This window comes from Trachurus trachurus (genome assembly GCF_905171665.1).
Source record: "Trachurus trachurus genome assembly, chromosome: 20".
In the NCBI taxonomy this organism is placed as follows: Eukaryota; Metazoa; Chordata; class Actinopteri; order Carangiformes; family Carangidae; genus Trachurus; species Trachurus trachurus.
Genome location: NC_139911.1, coordinates 14,991,285 through 15,010,983, shown reverse-complemented (window position 1 = coordinate 15,010,983; position 19,699 = coordinate 14,991,285). Strand labels below are relative to the sequence as shown.

Below are 19,699 nucleotides of genomic sequence, written 5' to 3'. Positions count from 1 at the left end.
AGTTCATCTGTGGAGCAGGCAGCCGAGAGCTGCAGTAGCTGCCTGACATGGTACAGTCTACCCTTATACATAGAAGCACTCAGCAACATAAAGGAAGTAAACATCTCCTTCCAAACACATCTCCCTCTGGGAAACTTTTAACAAACTCGAGACACAAAACAAATAAAGGGGAGAAAAAAAAACTCATTTGCATTTGCTGCAGGCTTTGAACATGGAGTGTGTGAGTGTGTGTGAGTGGTAAATGTAAAAGCAGCTCTGGAAATCAAACGAAGTAAAGGAAATTAACAGGATGAGCAGCTTGCTGTGTAGCCGTGTGAATTCTTCCCCCTTAAGAAACGGACACATAAACAGGGAATGTAGCAGAGCATGTAACCTCCAAACAGCCTCCTGAGCTGTCCCGGCACATCTCCACATGTCCAATGACAACCATCCACCATAAACCACACCCTTATTACTACACATCAAAGCAAACCATCCAAACACAACAGCAGCAGCAGGATGGAGAGACCCCCCAAATACCAGTACACTCTGTGCTTTTATTGGCAACCTGACATGTTTGACATTGGTTAAATTATCAGGACAGCATGTGCTTTAGGGTAAAGAACAGTCAGGCGTGAAAACGACACCATCAAACGTAGACGTTATTTCAGCGGGAACATGTTGGCTTCGCTCCCACTGCTGCAATATGATGCAGGATTTGAAAGTGTGTAGAAATCATCATCCCCGGGTGTTTGCCACCACGTATCCTCTCCTCTGCATGTGTGTGTTTGCGTGGTTTGCTTATACTCCTCGTAAAGATGAGAGCTGAAACGTCGCCAGCTGACAGCTGTAGCAACCTCTCAACTCCAGCCTCTCAAACTTCAGGAGTCAGAAGAACCCCACGTTGGCTCGCTTGGTATGCAGGTGATCTCTCACACTGAGCGCGTGTTGACACAGAAAATAGCACTCGGTGTCAAAGTACAAGTGATGAAAGCTGAAATATAATCCCGGAAGTCCAAACAAAGTAATACATCCATAAATTTGAATTTATAAGACAACAAAAAGACAAAGGAGTTTATAACACGACAAGACGGATTTGACTTTTCATCCACTGTTGCAACAACCCCAAGGTAAACAGCCATTTGTTTCATTAAGTAATCTGAGTGTCTTCTTACACTATGACCCTGTTTTTCCCAGAGGCCTCTGGATCTGTACCTCAGCTGTACCAACACATGGTTCAATCAGGAGCTGCAGCTTTTCATGCAACAACTGATCTTGATATAATCCAATCCAGCAGCAGAATGGTGCGTTCGCTTACATATGAAATCCTTCAGATAGTAGTAGTACTAAAGGTGCCCTGGTGGTTTATTGGTTAAAGCACATATCACGCTTAAATTTAGAGTGATGTGCGTTTCTTTGTGTTTGTGCTACAAAGGCAAGACACAGCAGTACGTATAAACACACCTATTACATGACACAGTTGGGTTATGAAACATGTGGAACCTTAAAAAAAACAAAAAGAAAAGAAACAGAGGCCGTGATCCGAGACAAGGTTGAGAAACCGCTGTGAACTGGCACTTTGAAAGATAACGAACAACAAAAACAAACCAAACGGTGAACAGCCAAGAGCCAACACTGGCGGCGTGTCGAGACAAGCACAGACTTCACCTGGATGGACAAAGAGCAGCGGTGATGAAAACTGTTTTCACTGACAGTTACTGGTTCCCACAGTTTGTTCCAATCTCTCTCTCTACAGCCACCTGAACATACCTGTACCTGGGAGCCTTTTTAATCTGGGTCTGAGATCAGATACAGAGCCACCGCCACTCAGGGCGTCAGACAGTCTGTTGGTAAGGTCACCGTTTTAAACCTGCATGTCGAGGTGAGATGAATCTGCTGTTGTAGACGAAGATGGTTGAGGCACCAGTTCACACAAGCACAGGAGAGAGAGATTTCTTCACTTCTCTAAAAATGGAAACTGGATTCATGGGAAATTGGATTTAACATTGATTCAACCAAGCACCACTAAGACGGCTTTAATCCACTAACTGTTTCTCTTTTTTTTTTTAATCTCATGTCATGTATGTGTTTTTTTAATTCTAGAAAACTGGTCAAACCTACTGCCGCAAGAGAAGAAGCTTCAAAAGAGTATAACGCAAAACTACCTCAGGGCACCGCATAATTATCAGATTTTAATTCTTCTCGACAAACCGTTTGGTCGCTAATCACAACCTACGTACAGTAGCTAGACGGAGCAGGTTGATGAGAAGTGTCAGGAAATGAGTTATGACACCAGATAACTCTCGGAATGTGTTTACCATCACAGATTGATGATGAACGGCTTCAGAAAAGTGTCTAAGGGCAGATTTCGACTTGAAGAGGGCACTGTTTCCGCTCTGTCTTCTTCCCTCCCTCGCTTAAATCTCCTTCAGAGAGGAGAAGACGGTTTTAAAACCATTCAGCTCGCTGCGGGGGGGCGATTTCAGCTCAGTGTCTGCTATTTCTGCCCCTCTGAAAATGAAGGCTTTTCTCATGTCAACAAAGTGTTGGTGGCAGGTGAGGGAATGTGAGAATTTTGTGTGTGTATGTGTGTGCGTTCGGTAATGACAGGAGGAATGACAGGGTGTTTGTGCAGAGGACTTATGCTTCTCTCTTTCCTCACCAGAGAAGGAAAACAATGGGGGAGGACATGTTCGTGTTAGCGTGTTTGTGTTAGTGTGATGGTGTGTGAGCATGGATCTAAGCAAAAGTGTGCATGTGTGGATGCGACATCTGAAGCGGCGCATGTGTTTATGCCTCAGTATGAATGCGTTTACATGTAAGTCCACGGGTGAAGTTTCAAGTGGTGAGCACAGATGAGTGTGTGTGTGTGTGTGTGTGTGTGTGTGTGTGTGTGTGTGTGTGTGTGTGTGTTTACAGCTGACGATCAAAGCTCCCTCCCTCCTCGCTGAGAGAGAGACGTGGGGCGGTGAACCTGAGATGATTAGAAGCCGCAGGAAAACTTAACGAGCCATCATTCTGACAGAACGACGCAGCGACCAAAGGCGCCACAACAGGGGACACGGGTGATGCCTTTCATTTACATCGACACAAACACGGGCCAGAACCTGAGCATTAATCTCCAGTAGGTCCACTAACTAACCCGCTGGAACTGAAGGAGGTTAATTTCCTGTTCACTTCTCTCCAAGGACACTATTAAGGAGGATCCATTCCCACACAGAAGGTAGACGAGCACCTGAGGGCTGATCTTAATTTGATATAAAATATTAATCTTTATAGGCCCCTCCTTGTCTTTTTCATTACACTAAACATCCACACTTCTAAGAAAATTTATTATTGCTCCAGGGAAAGAACCAAAGAGTATTTTTAGGTGCGGCTCAGCAGAGGACTCAGTTGGATTCTGTGCCAGACTGGAAAGGTTCATCAACTGAACTTATCCACAGTGTTTAGCTGTACCGATCCAAACCGTCACAATCAAGCTGGTCTAAACGTGAGCGTTTGCCTCTGTTTCACTTTGCCAATCAAAACACAGAACAGCACAAAAGCAATTACGCTGTATGTGTATTGCATAACACCCCAAAAAAAATCAATGTTTAGTGTTTATCACAGAAATTCAAGTGCCAATGAAGTAGAGAGGATGATCCACTAAAACAGCTGAACGTGAAAACAAGGCTGAGAACGAGACAAGGCCGAGATCAGGAACGATCTTTAAAACTCAATTTTCAAGCCAGAATGGATGAGAAGTTCCTGAAATACTTTGTAAAAATGGAAATGTGAAGGTCTACATCACTCTAATGACAACTCAGGAGACAGAAACAGCTCCACAACAGCTACTAAATGGACCTTGAGGCGAGATTGTTTTGTCAAGTGAAAAAGTCATCTAAAGCAGATGTGTTACCTACAGCATGTAAAAGTTTTTGATTTGGTCATGGCTCATATCACCAAGACTTTTAGAGGAACATAAAATAGAACAAATACTTCAAATCCCCTGACACCTACGCAGTTTTCACTTTTTCTTTTCATTAATTTGTACAGACTCTGGTGCACCTGATTGGAGCAGAGCAGCCTGGTGACCTCATGCAGCATCACTCTGCCCATCTTAAATGTGAGCAGAGAAAACACGTGTGCCGCTGCGCAGCGGCACATCATATGTCACATCATATGGGATGGATGGCGGCAAAGAAAAAAGATTAATGACTTGAGTGTTGTTCATGTCAGTGTGGTGTGTGTGTGTTTACAGCTGTGCTCCATCCATCTGTTGTCTACACCGGTTGCAGGGGGGCTGGAGCCAATCCCAGCTGACTCAGGGCGAGGGCGGGGTTAGGGAACACCCTGAACAGGTCACCAGTCCACCGCAGGGCCGACATACGTATATAGATGAACATGGCGTACACACTCACATTATACTATTAACACCTATGGGCAGTTTTAGAGTCACCTATCAGCCCAATGTGCACGTCTTTGGACTGTGGGAGGAGGCCGGAGTACAGCTGTAGTCAAGTGTGAAAATACGGTGCACTCTATAATATCGATTATATCGATATTATATCGATTATCGATTTTATTTACACTAAACAATGGGCTGATTTTTATGACATCCGAATGTGCTTGGTTTCCATGCATATCTGTATTAGTTGGATACATGAAAGCAGACTCAGAATAACAACAAATTGTTCATGTGAACAGTATATAAGATCCAGTAACTGACATGACATGATATTAGGTACTAATATCTACGAATGTCAACAAGATGATCAGTAAAGTCTCGACACACCTGATCAGGCAAAATAAGGAGCATGGGTGTGTGTAGCTGTTCCTAGAGTAATGGCCTTCCATACATTCGGGGAACTTGCAAGAAATTAATTTACCACAAGATCCTGGATGCTCGACTTACCATGCAACTTTTATAAAACCCCTCCCATGTCTTTCAAACTCCATGCCTCGCATTTGGAGGCTTCTGGCTTTCCATTACAAATTCTTTGTTTCCAAGCATCAGCAGAGATACTCCTCGTGGTATCATCAGGGTTATTTTCCCAGATGTTTGAAAGCTCATCCAAAGCCACATTATCCAAATGTTTTCATCCGCGCTCATGATGAGTAAACCAATCTTCTTGTGAAAAAATCATTAAGACTATACAACTGTGTGCAGCTCAGCACTGTTGCAATAAATTCTGGTCTCCTTATAAATCGCCCCTTAGGCTGTCAACACGTGAATGACAACATACAGTTTATCTCTGATCAGATGTACGGCTGCCTCGGTGTGAATCACCACATACCTCTATTTGGGAGCTGTTGTCTGTTTCCTCTGCTGAGACCAGACCTGGGAACCCATCTGGCTCCTCCTGGTCCGGCTCTTGGTCCTGCTCCTGACTGGCTCTGTTACTGTCCATGTTACGAGGTTTTGGGGGAACCCATCTCCTCCACCGATGACTGTAGAGCTTCACATCCACTGCTGCATCTTCATCTCCTGCCTGCCCTTCCACATATGAGTAAGCGATCGCTGAGGAAACAGGAAGAGAAGGTGTAAATTATACATTTTTTTAAACTCAGTGTATGGTCCAAAGATAAATCACCTCAAAGTTGTGCTTTCTTGCTGATAAATGTACACTGGGATGCCATAAATGGACTATGATTGGTGCAATAATACAGCATGCTCAGTTTAATTTTCTACACAAATTAGCTTTGAACTATTGAACCCTGCGTTTGTCAAAAGTCGATTTGCATTGAAAATCGGTGAATTGTGCGAGCAAAAATAATTACATGCCACAGTATTTTTTGCTATAACTAAGGCACTAGTCAAATCACAGAGGCGGGAACTGTTCGAGCCATTAATCTTGCAGCGCTCCCTCATAATTCACTGTCTCTGTGGACTTTTCTCATTTCTTTTGGGAGAAATCTCTCTGTGCCTGAAACAGATGCACATTAGCAATGACTCAGCAGCCATCACGCAGACCAGTGGGCTACAGTCATAGCCAATCATCCCCATCCCAGAGTTTGAAATGAGACGCTGGTGACAGGTGAGAAATGGTACTGTGTTAATGTAAACACTGACTTGATTAACCGAGCCTGAGACAGACTGCCGGATCTGGGGTGAGATGTGCTGTGTCATTATAAAAAAAATATTCCCCGAGCTGAAAATCAGAATCAGGTAGAAAAAAAAATAACTAGCTGCACTCAAAACCCCTTTATTTATGTGACTTTACTGATTTGAATCTCTGTCTGTTCTGCTTGGATTTTATGCACCTGTGGCAACACAATCACAGACACCATTCAGTCAGTAATCAGTGAGCATTATCTTATAATGATGCTATTAGATTGTTTTATAATTGTCCTTCTCTTAGCCTTTTAACAACAAATAACAGTCTGGCAAGAAGAGCATCTGATGCACCGTAATGTGACAAAGTCACTCATTTGGTTTCTCTCCTTTGCATACTTTTCCTGTTTCTGCCACATGTATCATCATCCTTTTTTGCAAGAGCTTTGTTTACATTGTTCACAATAGCATCTTCAGATTTATTCAATTCATTTTTGAAAGCTAGAGATAGTGATCTAGCCTCAAGTACAGTACAGACCAAAACATTGAGGAAAAAAAGGATGGATAATGCAGAATCTAAAAAACCTTAGAAAAGCAGCTCTGCAAATGTATGAAGAAGATAATGCATTGGGTACGTTCACCCAAGGATAGAGAGTTTTGCTGAGTAACAGTGAATATAAACAGTTGTGAGAAAACTCCACTGTGCATCTGTGCAGCTTCGGTATGAAAGTCAGACGTAAAAAGTCCTGAAAGGTTAATAGCTGTTCCTACAACAGCGTTATCAAATCATCATTGTTCCAGTCTGTTCACTCAGCTTTTCTTCCAGGAAACCACACTGCTTATCTTGGCTAATGTTATTTTTCAGCCATCAATGAAGAAATTACGGGATGTACAGAATATTCATTCAGCAACAGTGATAAAATACTAAATTCCTACAACTTTACCTAGCAATTTTGTGCAATTTAATACCTGTGATAAACTTTAAACTTGACAAGGAATGCATGTTCTCCACTTGCTTACATGCATTTCCCCCCCAAAATCGCCCGGATTAGACGTTAAATCTCCTGTTAGGTATGAAGGAGAGGAGGCAGGGAAGGTCTGCTCATCTGTTCGTCCTGTGATGGACTGCAGACTTGTTTCCCTGCCTTCAGGCTAATACCCGGCATGCTTGGATAAGCTCCTGTTCCCCGAGACCCTAATAGGATTACGCGGTTAAAGACAATTAGTAATAAACTTCATTTTTATTGCAACCCTCCAAACACAAAGTTTTCAAAGTGCTTGCATGCTGTTGCATCTATCTTAATTTATTTTTGGCCATAGGACAGAAAACTGCTGAACCCTCTACCATTACTTTACGTTGCCTCTTTCCTACGAGACAGAGGTCATAGGGTTTAAACAGCAAAGAGCATTTCCCTCCTCTTTCCCCCCTCTGTCTCTTTTCTGTCACGCTCACATTTCGTCCTCCTTGTCATCTTCTCTCCTCCTCCTCCTCTTTCTGGGCGCCTGACCAGTGGTTCTCAGGAGGGGAGGAGGGGGTCGGTGAGAGCAAGTGGAAAGGCTTAAGATGCTAATTCAGCCCAAGTGGAGGCTGACAGATTCATTTTATAATGAGCATCGCCAAAGCAAAGAGTCCAATCTGCATGCAGAGGTGGGTGGTACTGTACGTTACATTGGATGAATTCAACAGACTCGAAGGCACAGGACAGAGTTTGACAGAAGGCTGGGAGCTTTGCAATTTGCAGTTAATTGATTTTGGAGAAGAACGATTAATGTTAATGCTCACCTTTAATCATTGACATTAAAACCCATGAAACCTGGCCAGTACTCTCTGGACCCAGACCTACATTTTATCATCCAAACCAGCATCCAACTGAATACTGATACTGATACCTGCTTTTTGCAACTTGCATTGCTTTTGACATGGAGAATTCAATGTGAACATGTTTATTTTCCAGTGCCTCCACTGCTTGAGTAACAATCTAACGTTACAAGGCGCAGGCTGCTGCACTGAGAATATTGACTTTGAACAGATGAGTACATGAATTGAATATGTAATTTTCTTCCCATGGTGCTGAATGGTAGTTTTAATTTCACTGAAATATGACAGCTCTAAAAAGGCACGAAATTCCTCATGGTGGCTTTATGTTACCCATGGGTGAGACACTCTTTGCATCATATCACTTCTGTTGTTTGGTTTCTGCAGCAGCTCCTTGCCAATTACTCACTCACTGTCTCATTCTCACATACTTCTAATGCTTCCTGACACTCACTCTGTCCCCTAATGATCATTAGTCACATCTATGTGAACAAAGTAGCCCATGCAGGCAAACTTCCTGTCAGCAGCAGTTATATACTCCAGGAGGCACTCACATACCGTTCCACCAACACATAAACATCTATTTTCATCTTTTAAAGGATCTTTGTCAGTTACTCAATATACGGTGGAAAGCTGGCAAAGAGCGGATGCTTTAAAATACACCATGACCACAACATAGGGGCCTCGAACAAATGGCTGCTCTTTTCCCAGCATGTTGCTCTGTGAACAGCGATCATGAGTCACCCTTTAAACGAGCACATGCACCTGCATTTCCCTTGTGTGCAGTGTGCACCACCTCTCTCTGATTCACAGACAGCAGTATATCTTATTATCCAGGGGGAAACTCATGGGCTTTTGTCAAACATTTGAGAGGGGCAGTGAGGGCAAACCCCCTACCTGAAAACCCCCCGCCAGGACAGGGCTTCTGCTTAGAGCAAGACCGTTTTCTCGGCTTTTGTGTGAAAGGAAATCTTTCCCCTCTGCTTTTCTCTCAGTGCCTCTGAAAGCCCCCGCATACCTTCACCCTGACTCTGTGGAGCAGCCCTGTTGGCTGGACTCACGCCTGTCAACACCTCTGATTCACTAACACCGGAGGGGCTGTGATTTGGTTCCACCTAAAAACCTTTCAAGGACATTTAGGAGGTCATAACACCGCAGAATAAAGGTGCTGTCTCCACTCCTTTTTTTTCAGTCTGTTTCTGCTTGTTTCCCCCATTTTCTCTTGGTTCCCACCTGACTCAGTGTTCTTGACAGGAGATTGCCTCACATGACTGGCAAGTAGAGGAGGAGGCATGCTTCACTGTGTGTGTGTGTGTGTGTGTGTGTGTGTGTGTGTGTGTGTGTGTGTGTGTGTGTGTGTGTGTGTGTGTGTGTGTGTGTGTGTGTGTGTGTGTGTGTGTGTGTGTGTGTGTGTGTGTGTGTGTGTGCATAATTTCAGCATAAAAAGGATAAAAAAAATCACATCCCTGTACGGTTTCTTAGACTTTCTATCTCTGGGTGTCAGAGTGCTTAATTTAGTGCCCACTGAAAGCTGCTTTATCAGTGTAGCGACAGACCCTGCCAGGCTGGAGGACCGTCTCTCTCATGGTTTGAAACAGTGTTGACTTAACTCACCAGGGCCGGCATGGATTAAGTTGATGTAACTATTGCTGAAGCCCGCACAACATCTTTCGGGAGTTGTGCTAATTTGCGCTTCAAAGTAAGAGAAAAGTGACAATTACATGACAAATTCTTACATACAGAATACAGAATACCTCCTTGTCCATTTTGAATGAAGGCACTGGCAAGAAGGAGCCCCAGCGCTGCAACTGCCCCCTATATGGGGGCATTTTATGCCTAATTTTGTGACGTGGCGGCAAGTCAATTTTTCATCTACTTGGACATGTGCAACCTGTTTTTTTAACACTCAAATAATCTGGAATCTGTCATTACAGGTGGCAGGCCAAGATGTATGAGGATCATGAATGAAAAGGAAAAGTGAATATTTGATTTGCAAGTCGATCTGAGCCCCTAAATTCTGTGTTTGCGCCCCTAAATTTTTAAATTAGGGGCCAAATTAGTCTCACTATTCAAAACTGCACTTCGGAAACCTATATGGCACGTATGGCCTACAGCACTTTGAGATTTTTCATTAAAATGTATAGTGCTTTACAATTAAAATGTATTTTATTATTATTATTATAGGTGACACCACACAGCCAACATCCATCTTCATTTACAATCTACAGTCCAGTGTCACTTAATGTCACATAAGCTGGGATCATGTTCAGAGTCATCACAGAACAAGAGCAATGTCAACAAACTGAGGCTCAAAAACACTGAAAACCTTGACAGAGCGTTATCATCCACAGCCGACGCTACCATGAAGTGGCAGTGACCGATAAGCAGAGACATTCAACCTGACTGATGACCTCATAATCTGGGTTTAATAGGAGATGGCTGCTGTGGTTTGATCTACTGCTGGGCAAGCCATGAGTTAAACAAGCATCTCTATGTGTTAATAGATTATGGATTGCACATTGCAAATGACCTGCAGCAACACGACATGCCTCATTATTTATATCAACTGAATTATTTAAATACACAGCACGTGTGATGGTGAGTGATCTAACGGCAGACCTTTTAAATCAAGACATTTAACGTGCCGCTGCTTGCACATAAAAACACAGTTCGCACAAAATTCCAGACGTCTAACACTCTGAAATTATTATGCAGAGCAAAGTGTGCCTTCCTAACCTGCCGTAGCTTGCATTTTGCACATCGTCTAAAAAAACGCAGTCTGTCATTAAGCAACATATAAAGTCGAAGAGCTGACTGCAGGAGAAAGTGAAACAGGTAGCAGAGAGGCAACGCCTACAAAAGGGAGATCCAGTTTCAAACAGTGCTCATCAAGCAGTGAGCAGCATGATAAAAGGGGGAATTTGAATAGATTAAATGTGAGATACGTCCAAATCTCGGTTAATCAGTGCATGAGACAAGTTAAGACTTGAAATTGAACAATGGAAGAGAGTGGAAAAGAGTGGATTTTTCTGACGATAGGCCGTGCACACGAGCAAAGCACATTTCTTCCCACAGAGAAGCTTCTAAGATTCAATAATAATCAGGTTTGCCTGCAAAATAAACGGTGACTCTTCCTCCAGAGAGAAATGTCCCGCGTCCTGCCTGTCATGAACGCTCCATTACACCAGGGATTTGTTTTGCCAACAATTAGTCACATCTTTCCAAGTCAGAGCCCTGCAACACAAACATCCCCTGAGGTCCAGATTAGCAGCACAGATTCAGTTAGAAGTGGTGGCTTCTGTCTTTTTGCTGAAACACAATACCTTGCTTGCTGAATATATTAACATTGCAGATATTATATTGCAATATCTACAGTGCTGCTGTCTCACTGTCATCTGTCATAACTCCTTGCTGCATGCAGCGTGCCTTTAAAAGAGCAACACAGAGGATTTGAACAGAAATGTATTCAGACATTTTCTTGTAAACAGTGACTTGCACTGACATTGGACTCTTTCTTGCTGATATGCTTGTCATAAACTTTTATCAGATTGGCTCCTGGCAGCAGCCAAATCAGAAAACAAACAAAGAGCAAAAATCATCTCCAACCTCAAAGGTTAAAAAACAAAGGTGTGTTTGGAAAACCTCATTTGTATCATCGCCTACATGAGAGAATGGTGAAACAGGGGCACTATAAATAAAAGCCCAATCTCTAAAATCTCTAAAAGTGTTAATTACAATCTGCAGAGCATGAAAGGCGCTGGGAATTCATTAGCAGGAGACTAATGTTGCGTTGGCTCTGCCCACAGAAACATGGCGTCTGTGAAGAGGACAGGTGTCAGGGCTGCATGTTGGAGGAAGGAAGGAGGCCGGTGAGAAAGAGACTGAGGGCAAATTAGGAGGCAGAGCGCCCAGTGATTTTTAATCAAGGCTTTTGCCTCGAGGAACCTAATTGTTTTTTAAGCAGACTTTCTAGAAAATGGCTAATTTCTCTTCTGAGTGTCTGCTCAAAACATCTAAATACACTGGACACAAAATCCAAGCAGGCTAAGCCACAAAGCACCCAGTAACATACCAGAGCACACAGTATCAAACCTCAAAACACAGGGTTTGAAGTAGAGCAGTTAACCATCATGAGGTCTGCTGTCACCGCCGTGGCTTTCTTTGTGTAATTGGTGGTTGTCTTGGCTCTGGCGCTGGTCAGTGCAGGAAATGTATACAAAAAAAATGCTTTGGCAAAGAGACAAACAGAAAGGCACGGAGGGCTGCAGGCAGTCAGGAGACAGTGGGATAACAAAGAGAAGAGCGCTTCCTGAGTGACACGGCCTTTAGGAATTCAGGAGTCCGGGTTAGACACAGTGTCTAGTTCCATATTTCAGGAGATTGAGTGATGGACTGCAGAAGTATGAAGTGCTGCTTCTGGGTCTCATTCCACTTTGCAACTTTGCGGATGACCACTGTGGCTCAGGAGCCCCGAGGCTTGAGTTGCTCCGTCATGAGGGAACCCGGGGCCTGGCAGGCAATGTATCACCGGACCCTCCATGTGACGGATGATTCCTCCTCCCGCCAGTGCAGACCATTACCTGGAGTAACATTACTGTATTATACAGGTCAGCCCGCTGGCTGTGGACAAAACCGTCATTGAGCCTTTGGACAGAGAAAAAAAAACTCGGCATCACCCACTCTGCCTAAATCTGTCCATGAAAACACTAAATCTGTCCTTTCACTGTTCACACAGCTCTCTTAGTGCTTGCTTAACAGACCTTAAAATTGAAAATGGTCACATCTGTACCCGTGAATAGAGCGGGATAGGCAGGACAAGAGCCTGCACTTTTATTCTGATACGCCACATCACAAACAATAGGCTCTCCTTTATCCTGCGGGTTCACACACTCTTCAGCAGAGTTTCTTTGGACACGAAACACTCCCACACATCTAATATCTGAGACACACTCAGTATAACTATCGGTCTTTTTGTCCACTTTATCCTCAAATCACTCCAGCCTCGGAGGGGTTCGAGGTCATGAACTCACTGGCTCACTTGTATCTTGTGGATACAGCATGTTTTTTGGCCAACTACACATCCGTTACTACACCTGGGATGGATAATATTAGCAAGTGCAGTGGAGTCAAAACGTCTGAGACCACTTATCCATTCACTTGAATGAGTAAGTGGTCTCAGACGTATGTAGACCCCACTGTAAGTCTCACTGAATTGTCCAGAGTTCCATCGCTACAGCTCCAAAACTGTTTAATCAGGCAGAAAAACAGAAATGGATTCTGACAAATATCTTAATGTCAATATAAGACATGAATGTTTGACGTCTGAATAACAAGCTCATGAAAGCAAACCAACAACTGTGAGCTGACTTTTCCAGTATTTTGCGCAACAGGAAGTCCTTGCTGTGCCATTTCACAGCAGATATTTTGACATAAAAAAAAATCACAGGTGCTTCTAATAACACGAACATTGTCTGCATTCTTTTCAGACATCCCACAAAACCATGACCGGTCATTCATTTTATTGCTTACACCTGTGCTTTCCCCACTGTGACAACTCAAAGTGTCCTCCAGGGGAAAAGACATGGAAATGTTGAGATAAGAAATGGCTAAACAAACTCAAACTCAAATAGACTCATTTGTTCTCTGGAAACAAAACTAAAACAACAAAGCTGCATTTTACTTTAAGCCAGTAAAGGTCACTGGAGGCTTCACTGTGTCTTTTTCAACTTGCACATCGGTTAGAGTCTAAAGGTCTGATACAACTTTCCCGTGGTGATAAGAGATGGAAGAGGATCCTCTGACTAACTTTACAGCAACAAATGATTTGTGTTTTTGATGAATGAAATTGAAATTTGAGCTGTCTATCATCGCTTTAAACAAGTACATTATGATCTGGCACAATAACAAAGTATTAGTCTTTCTTGTATTAGCCAATGTCAACTGGTGTACTGTACTATACATGTTATGATTTGCAATAATAATGTCATGTTTTCATCATATCACATGCTTTGATTCTTTGCCAAACAAAACTCAGCACTGAAGTGATCTATCTGCTGCTCACAACTCATCAATCACACCGAGAAAAGAAAAGAAAAGTCCACGCAGGCAGATTCCAGGGCAGCACCAACCTCGGAGGTTAAAGTGTGGTCGTTTCAAAACTTACCGATCATCACAGGTGCTTTAGGCTAATTGAACACTTCTCCATTTCTGTCACTCTGAAAGTAATCGATCTGACGGGGGCTCAGAGACAAACACTGTGTATGTGAGAGCAATAGCTCGGCTGTGCCAGACAGCACCACTTAAACTGAGGATTGATTCCCGCTAGTGTGGACAGGTTCTGAGTGTGTGTGTAGATATATTGTATATGCACGTGTCTGCCTTGTGAGATATTTTCATTGTTTACGTGTATGTGTGACGTGTCGTGCATGTGGGGATTGATTGACTAAGTGTTTTTGTGAGTGTATTAACTGCATTTTTTGCACTTTCTTCCCCGGCTAGGGGCTCCAGGGGAGGCCAGACGGGGCCCTTGGGCCTGTCCTCGTCCTTCCTGCTAATCCATCAGCATCAGAGCCTCTCACCCCTGCTCAGAGCCAAACCTCTCCACACTCCAATGTTCTCTAAGTTGAGCACTGTGTAAACACACAGAGACAAGGCCAACTCTTAGCCCAATGGACCTGCCATTTCCCACCGTTAAAAAAGAGCGTCCAGCTGTCTGAGGAGTTGGAGAGGGCCAAGGACAATCATATGACTCTTTTTTTTTCTTTCAGTTTTCAAGCGGTAGACTGACCTAGTTGATGATACTATCAGCTGATTTTTGTTTACATCCATCTCTACTATTTATTTTAAAATACCTTCCAATTGCTTATACTGTATCAATCTTCCCACATTTAGTTGGGGATGAACCCTCCCTCCTCGGCACAGCATCTAATCCATCATGACAAATTCGACCAAAAACACGCACTGTGGTTGACAGCCTGCACAGTTTAAGGGCAGCCCATATATGCACTTATGAAAATTCCTTATAGTCAAGCTAATTTACTCGAGCCATAAATACTTAACATATGAGTCATACAGAACGTCCTGAATAAAAACATGCATTACACATGTTTTTCTACAAGATTTGGATCATCTCCCAGTGCGCAGATGTAAACATATAACCCAGATTTCTTCAATGCTCTGCTACAAAAAATATATGTGGGAAAATAAATAACAAAAACTTGGCAAAATCAACATACTCCCCCACCTACAGCCTTAAGCCACCCACACCCACAAGCCGGCAACAACAGAAAGACTGAATATACCAACAATCTCCAGCATCCTACAAACACACATTCATATAACGCCTGACTCTCTTCTCACAGAGCTGAAGGAGAGATACAAAGAGAACGAGAGGACCATTCCCCAGGACTATAGCTGCCAAACCCAGCCCAGAACATTTCATATATCTGATGACAAACTGTGAGGCACATCCCAGTCACAATGTCTGTAATTGCTTCAGCCTCTTCCCGTTCAGCGGTGGAGACTTGAGCCACTCACAGGCAATCAATATTAAATATGGTTTACAACACAACCTCCTCTGCTTACTGCACAAAATGAGACGTACAGAGTGGCCCGTTGCAGAACAGATGGCCGATTCCCTCCAAAAAATCTCATTAAAGAGGGGATTGTGGATGTAAAAAAAGTGTATCTCATTAAGCTCCAGAATTTCCATTCAATCAGAAAATGAACTCTGGCAAATATTTGCATTGCCAATTGAATAACAAGATTCCCTCTTTAGCCCCTGTGAAAGTTTTTAATTATGCAGATTTAGTAGAGGAGCTCTGCTTTGTTTCTTTCCTGACAGCAGAAGTGAAAAGTACAAAGGTTCCTTCACTTGTCATAGCATATAAGGTTAATTAAACAGATTAAATGCACAATTCAGCCGATTCCTCATTTGCATTCTTGCTGATAATTTGCAATGGCACCGAAACCACAAGAAAATGTTCAGCGGAATTGAGCACTCTAATAAACACGTTCTCTGTCCGTCTCAGAGATAGGATGGTTAATCATCTCATTATATTCTGCAGAATTTTAGGAATTTGCTTATTGGCAAAGACGGAAATAAGAGTCAGGAAGAGAGGCAGACGGACTGCGCTGTGATGTGGTTGAAGAGTTTATGAGTAAAGGTCACTAGAGTTGAAATAAAACGGTTGTTTTGGTTTATCACTTCCAGTTAAAATCTCCGGACAGCTGTGTCGTGCAGCTGTAGGGCCGGAGATGTAGAGCAGGTTGTTAACAGGAGTGTTTGGGTCAGCGTCAGTGGAACTGGGCTAATGGCAAACACAGGCATGGAAATGAGCCATGAGATTCTCAAGATTTACTCAAACCAGCATTTAGCAACAACTTCTGGTGAAATCACTTTAGATCCGTGGAACTGATGCGATCAGCAGATTCACATCAGATGCAAGTTTGGAAAACACTGATTCACAGTGTTGACCAGTTGTTTTCACAGTGCTGGACTCTGAGGGAACCAAGAGAGTCATCTCAGCCATTAGCTATGGCTGCTACAGCTGCTCGCCTACCAGCCTAACTGCTCTGCACATCTGAGTGGGAAAACAAAACAAATGAAAAAAAAATCTCCTGTTATTTAAAGGGACAACGAGGAGTTTCTATTCGGTTATAAAAAAGTCTCACGTTAATGTGGATGAATCTCCGCTACCCACACTTGTTAATGGGCCCATTTTCGATAAATATATTGTTTTGTCTCTATCGTTATTTTGTTATTATTAGTGGTGGCGGAGATGCTGGTCGAGCCGACCAGCGTTTCCTTAATGAGAATAACGCAGCTGAATTGCCGTTTATGGTCGGAACTACGACGGTAACTGAACGTCTTTGAACCCCTGACTTTAATAATTGATGAATGAAAACATGAGTCTGTCTTGCACCGGTCAAAGAATTCTACGGTGCGCGCGGAGGCTCATAAATGTAGTGTGAAAACGCTTCGCTTTTCCAAAACTCCTCGTTGTCCCTTTAAACTTTGTAGACGAGTGTCCACACATTACCTCTGCTACTAGCCATGTTGTCACTTCAATTTAAAAGCCTAAACAAGGTGCAAAGACACTGTGTAAAGCTTTTGATGAACTGATTGAGTTCATTTAGCATTCTGTTTGTTTTTGGTTTGTTGACACTTTTCCCAAAAATTGGAGCTATTGTCACTGCCGCTTCATATTTGACTCCAAATCATAACCTCACCAGTGTAAACACTGTCTCTGGCTTATAACGAATGTGTCAACAATATCACACAAGCCTCCAACATGGCCTGTTTTGACAAGCAGACAAACTTCACTGTGCCACTTTCTGATGTGACCCCCAGCCCAGGTGAGGTGGGAATACTTGCCTCAACTTGCCTTTTCCCCCTCAGGCTCAAACACTTAGTGCAAAGCTGCTTGTGTCGATCACCTCGGCAGCATGTTGACACGGCCTTGTCAGTCTGCTGCCTGCGCTGTATCTGTGGTAAAAGCCCATCGGTGTTTAAGCCAGCTCACATGTTACTGCCTCTGTGTGTGTGTTTTTTTTTCTATTCATCCCACAGATACAACTATTGATCTGATCCAAACATATTTCTGACCCCTGCAAAGGACATGAGAGTAATTGTGCACTTCAGGACTGATGGCACCATTTGTCTTGTATAGCTAAGCGTGGCTGCACTGAGTCTTTAACAGAAACAGACAGTTCAGTGCCCTCTGACAAACAGCCTAGGAGGCACTGGGTCTGAATGCAAATGGGATACACTCCACCAACCCTCCACTTTTTGTTTGTCCCTCGGTGCTTTTCTTTTTTTTTCTTGTCTCAGGTGGTCAGGCTGGACGAGGGTTAGTTTGCTCCTCCACAGATGATGATGATGAGGAGGGCCGGAGAAGGAGTGGCTGTGTTGTTATTTGGGTAGAGAGATGGATGTATCTTGGCAGTCTCAACCCACACTTGTACAAACCCTCGTGATTTTCCCAGGAGGAGAACTACGAACAACTGTCTTTGTTTTGCCTTTGTTTTGGCTCAGAGTCAGGAAGAGACTCTCCTACCTGTGTCTGTGCAGCAGTCGATATAAAGTTGTATTCAGCAGGCGATTACGTTAGATTAGCACAGCATGAAACCAGATGAATAACACCTCTAAAGCTCACGATTAAACACATTACACATTGTTCATTTAATATGTGCACAAAAAACACAGCGTAAATCTGAAAGTTAGAAAGAAAAAAGAATCAAAAATACTTGTAGAAGGAAAGTGCAGTTTTTGTAGCAGACAGCAGGAGAGAATGGATACACAATTTTGGCATTTTGTGGGAAAGCTAAATCCCAAACCCACTCTGGCTTTGAAAATCTCCCTGTTTTAGGACTTTCAAGTGTGACAACTATGCCTCCACCCACCCCCTCCCAATGCCATGCTTCTGGGCACCCTGCCACCGGCACTGGGCCCCATGTTCTGCCTCTCTGGGCTACATTTATCAAACTTAGGGGGCCCGCAGCACCAATGGAGCCCTGGCATGCTTCTCTAAAGAGCCAGAAGAAGGAGAGGGAAGGAGAGATATCAGTCCTCACCTCTTTTTGCTCTTCTCACAAGGTACAGCCGTTGTACAGGGGGACACATTCGGGGGCAAATGCTTTCAGACAAACACCAGGAAATAGCGACACATGAATAAATCATGAAAATCTCCCTGTGGCAATAACCTAAAAACCCCTAGCTTTTTTTTTCTCCATCACATCACATGAAATGCATATGGTTCGACTCAGGAGCAGGTGAGAAACCACACTGAAATTCTGTTTGAAGTTTTTTTTTTTTTTTTGCTGATGATGTGACAAGACAGGGGTGAAAAGCAGGTGCTAAAATCAAGACGGCATCAAAAAAAAAGTGTTTTTCTTTTTCAAAAAGCCGGCCACAGATCAACGTGCCAGTGCTGGGTTATGGATGAAGGAGGGAAACAGCAGGACGTGTGCTTTCAGAGCTGCCATACAGAGAGAGGGGGGGACGGCCCAGAGGGGGTTGAACACTGGGCTGAGTCACTCTGCTGTACCTGGAGCTGCAGCAGACACTATCCTCTGACTTCACACCAACTCTCTCTGAGGATTCAACCACAGGAGACAGATTACCGGGGGCTTTACAAGCAGAAAACACAATCTGTTACACAGAGGTACACAGTCAGGCAGTCTACAGTATGTAGTCCTGTACCAGAGACACACAGAGGGGAACTTCTGATGCAGCAATCCATCTTTTCTCAAATTATCTGCAGAAAGAGCCAATGATTAGTGTGAGGTAATGGCAGGCCACTTGAGTGGCAATTTCCCTTCATCTGTTTCTGAAATGTCTCAAAGGTAAATCTGTCCTTGAGAACAGAGGACAAAGTTTGATGTTTGACAAGGAAAATAATTACAGCATCAGCATAGCATTACTGGCTGGCAGGGAGACAATAGATCAACAAGACTTCTCTTTGGTCCTGGTCCAGCTCTAGCCGTAATATTTGGCAGACAGTGAGATCATATCCTTTTGTCTAATTGATCACCCATCATTCTGTGACAGGGCTTCGAAACATAAGTGAAAAATGATTTTGAAAAATATCGATCAAAATATAAAGATGGGAAGCTAAAGCATTACAGAGTGGAGGGGTTTTCGGTTTCTCGTAAAGTGAAACTCGCAACAACAAAGTGAGGATTCACTTCGGCTTTATCTGGTACACCAGGTTTCATAAAAACTCAAAGGCAGAGAATATCTAACAAACACTCAGTGGGAGTGTCGCCATGCAGAAGCTAGATCTGGTGATTTGTCTTGGATGAGAGTGTTTATACAAGCTCTTCTCTGGGGGCCAGTGGTGCAGACAAGGCCAGGTAGGTTGTGTATA

General features: G+C 43.3%; 1 protein-coding gene across 1 annotated transcript in view; it reads right to left on the bottom strand.

Annotated features, from left to right (window-relative positions):
* Window positions 1-19,699, bottom strand: part of plxdc2b (plexin domain containing 2b) — a gene marked incomplete at its 3' end in the record, with an annotated part of 82,468 nt that overhangs the window by 44,478 nt on the left and 18,291 nt on the right. The window contains exon 2 of the mRNA XM_083995167.1: window positions 5,256-5,479. Within this exon, the coding sequence (XP_083851293.1) occupies window positions 5,256-5,479 (224 nt within the window). The remainder of the gene's footprint in view (window positions 1-5,255; window positions 5,480-19,699) is intronic.